This window comes from Bidens hawaiensis, unplaced genomic scaffold (assembly GCF_021521415.1).
Source record: "Bidens hawaiensis isolate Kalapana, Puna unplaced genomic scaffold, B.hawaiensis_p1.1 tig00024638_1, whole genome shotgun sequence".
Classification (NCBI taxonomy): Eukaryota; Viridiplantae; Streptophyta; class Magnoliopsida; order Asterales; family Asteraceae; genus Bidens; species Bidens hawaiensis.
The window spans coordinates 289,256-293,122 of NW_027493897.1; the positions used below are offsets into that span (position 1 = coordinate 289,256).

At 35.2% G+C, this 3,867-nt stretch overlaps 1 protein-coding gene across 1 annotated transcript; it reads right to left on the reverse strand.

Moving 5' to 3' along the window:
* Positions 1–880: 880 nt before the first annotated feature.
* Positions 881–3,269, reverse strand: LOC143569709 (uncharacterized). Its single transcript, XM_077055557.1, has 3 exons — positions 3,197–3,269; positions 1,209–1,368; positions 881–1,122 (listed from the first exon to the last, which is right to left on the reverse strand). The coding sequence occupies exons 2-3, from the start codon at positions 1,365–1,367 to the stop codon at positions 1,075–1,077; spliced, it is 207 nt and encodes a 68-aa protein (XP_076911672.1). The 5' UTR covers position 1,368; positions 3,197–3,269; the 3' UTR covers positions 881–1,074.
* Positions 3,270–3,867: the final 598 nt, after the last annotated feature.

Sequence of the window (3,867 nt, forward strand, 5' to 3'; positions counted from 1 at the left end):
GTCTGGCTTATTTTATTATATGGACTAATACAATATTATTGGGCTGAGGGGGTTTTGTGGAGGTAACCCTAACTGGGCTAGGCCCATTAGGGTACCATGATGGTGGCCATGAGGCTCCCTATATTAGACGCGCACAAATCGGGTATTTAAAAAACCCGGAACCGGGTAGGAACCGGTTCCGGGTATGGTCAACAAAAGTCAAACCAGGTTCGGTTCCGGAACCGGTTCCGGGTATAGTCGGGTATTTGACCGGGTTTTGACCAGTTCCGGGTCGGGTTTTGACCGGTTCCTCCGGGTTTTTTTCGGGTTTTTGACCGGTTCCTCCGGGTTTTTTCCACCGGTTCCGGGTCGGTTCCGGTTCCGGAACCGGCTCCGAGGAGAAATCCTATACCCGGTCAGGAACCGGTTCCGAGTATGGGTTAGAACCGGTTCCGGGTCGGTTCCACCGGTTCGGTTCCGGAACCGGTTATTTTGTGCACGTCTACCCTATATAAGGAGGTCTCCACCTCCTTATTAAGGGGGTTCTCAATAAGAGCCACCACCATAACCATTTTTGTGTCTGTAAACAAGAGATCCTCGAGATTTCTTAGCAGTCACCTCCACACCCCCAAAAACCATTGCAGATCTCAAGCTACCGGAGAAGAAAATCGAGTCGTGGTTCGTTCATCTCGAAGACCGGGGAACATCGTCATGGATCAGGTCAGATTCATTTCATGTTTCTTCAAGTCTATTTTTGAATCCAGATTAAAAGTAAAACCTTCATCAAATCATGATTGTAGTTTACAACCAATTAATCATCACACGATTCTGTTTGACAAATTCATGTCACAAAACCATAATTATGTCAACATATATTGATGCAGAAGTTTAACAAGGTGCAAACAAAAAAATGATTGCTGAAAACTGATGTCAAAAGTATGAAAACACAAATGCCAGCAACATGTCTGTTACCAAGTAATTATTCAAGATTTATAAAAGCAGAAACTTGAAACAACATGAGTCTAAATATGAAAAAAAATCAAAAGTAGATAACCATTCATGCGCCATTATTAGCACACTTCATAATTCATGTTCTCATTCTTTCTTCCCGATCCCATGAGACATGTTATAAATTCCTCGTCCCTGTACAAATATGCAAATCATCAGTTACTTGTACAAAATGGGTAAATAGGTATTGTGCAATTTGTGTTTTCACTCTTAAAACTCACAATGAGAAACAAGCAAGAACCAGCTAAAGCAAGAGGGATTGCAACCGAGGTGATCTTGTCCGCCGGGCTTTTCAAGTGGGTGTGTTTGTGAATGCTTTGAAACAATTTTTGCTTCTCAATAAGTTGCTCTCTTGGTCTAAAAGGTGCTTCTTCTGCCATTCTGCAACATTATACATTTTAAAATTAAATTAAAAAACTTGCATCGGTCATACTTTTGAACTCTTGAGAATCATTGTGTGTTGGTGCAATGATGCATATCGGTTTTCAAATCAGCATTGGAATAAAAATAGTATCAACTTTAATTTATTTTGGTTTTTTAGTACCAAGTTTAAATTTTTAAAACAACTTTTCAATCCATTTCATTTTATATTGTCAAATTTCGCTGTGCGAGGTGCTGGAAAAAAATGTTTATACCACATTGACAATAAAAAACTTCCAACACGTGGTGGAAACGGTCGTAACTAAATCATGCTTATAATTAAATAACAATGAAAATCAATAAAAAAAATTTAAGAAGTTAGCCTATCACAATTCAACAACCAAGCTATACTAATTACTAAACCAAGAAGCTAACTTTGAACCAAATTCAATCTCAATATCAAGATTGTCATGTTTGTCACACAGATAAAAAAAAGTAAACAAAACATATAAGAACTACAAAGCATAGAATATGCTTTTGAACAGTATGCCTAAATTTTGCCCAATCAGTGGTCTTTTGGTTCTATAAGCTTACCAACAAATGAAAATCATTATATAGAAACAAAAATCGATACAGCCAATCAGATTTGTATCAACTCGAGGCAGATTCATGATAATGTTAACTCAAATAATACAGTCATACAAACACATTGATGACATTAGTAATCAATGATGAACTTCAAAAATACAAAAATTTGTCCACCATTTGCAGGTCTAAGAAGATGTAAACATAATTACTAAACTCAAAGACATCGTGTAATCTTCTACTTAGAAGGACCTTGTTAACATACCAATTATCTTTTACATAACGCAAAGTGGATTATATTATACTGTGTGAACACTGTAACTAATAATCAAATATCACATACAATAGATTCATTGAACAAACAAATCAATTTGTATCAAATGCATTATTATCAACTATCAACAATATGGCTGTAAATAAAAAAAAGCTGCATATACATAACAATAAAGCTATAAATTAACACGTGTCTAACTTTTGTAAGAACATCTACATATAACCATGCTCAGAATAGATCCTGCAACCCAACTAACAGTCTAAGAGTAAACAACAACTGCAATTACCACAAAATCCATACCAGCAATAAACAAATTATGTCAACAACATATCGCTAATCCTAACATACACAAATTTAATATTATACTTTTTTTCAGTTTTAAGTCAACAACATCAAGCAACCGCCACAAACGCAAGCTCGATAAGATCTAACAAACATGTCAGAACTCGAAACCAGGCTCAAACTCAAATGCACTACTATCAACTGGCTACAAATGAATATTTAAACATCAAAACAGGTCTAACTTTCGTAAGAACATGTACATGCATTAATGCTAAACAAAATCCCACAAGTCCACAGCACCACAAACAGTCAACAATAATCACAACTACCACAAAATCCATACAACTAATAAACAAAATCAGGTCAACAATAATATATCCCTAATACTAGCATACAGTTAATTCAATATTACATATTTTAATCAGTTTTAGGTCAAAAACATCAGGCAACAATTTGAAACTGAGTCTCGAATTAAGATCCTGCAATTCATGACGCTAATAGATCTGATATCAACAATCGACGTATAGTGTGCATATTAATAGCTTCAAGTATATGTATATATCGGAAACACTAAAAATCCAACGGAACGTGATTTAAAAACCTAGAAATTGAATCGAGACGACGCTGATCGAATATAATATAATATTACAATTAATATGATGCGATTGATTGCATGTGTGTGTGTTAGATTGAGGTGAAATGAGTTACCTGAAGATTTGATGATAAAGTTGCAAGGTGTTTGTGCAAAAGCTGAAATGAATTGAACCTAGAGAGAGAGACAGACAAGAGTTCAAAGAGACGATGGAATCGGTCTAATTTGTGAGTGAAGTTTTGGGCTTTGTTTATTGGGCTTGGGCTTTCTGTTTCATTTTTTTTTACTCTTTTAGAAATATTAATTTAAGGAAGTAAGGAATGATATCAAAAGAAAAATGTGTTCTAAAGGAGCATTGTCACACCAAAGGTCAGATTGGTGATAACTTTTCTTATGAGAGGTCAGAGTTTTTCGAGTCGCATGAAGTAATTTGTTTTAGATTGAGACAAGGGTATTCTAGTTGTGGGGTTTTTTTTTCTGGGTGGGTAGATTGGGTTATCATGTTTTGTTTTTCAGGCAGAAGAGTGATTTATTTGTCAAAGTGATTCTGGGTGTTCGAGACTTTACTGTTGAAAAAGAAAAGAAAAGGGGGTATTGTCACATACTTGTAATAAGTTGTGTATTATACATAACTAGCAATGAAGATTTTTTTTTTTATTCTATTTTACAAGTTGTGAATTTGTATATATTACGAAGGGGTGAAATGTGCAACAACAGAGGAGAGAAAAGGTATGTTAGACTCATGGATTTATGGCACATGTGATTAGATAATTACACATATTTATTA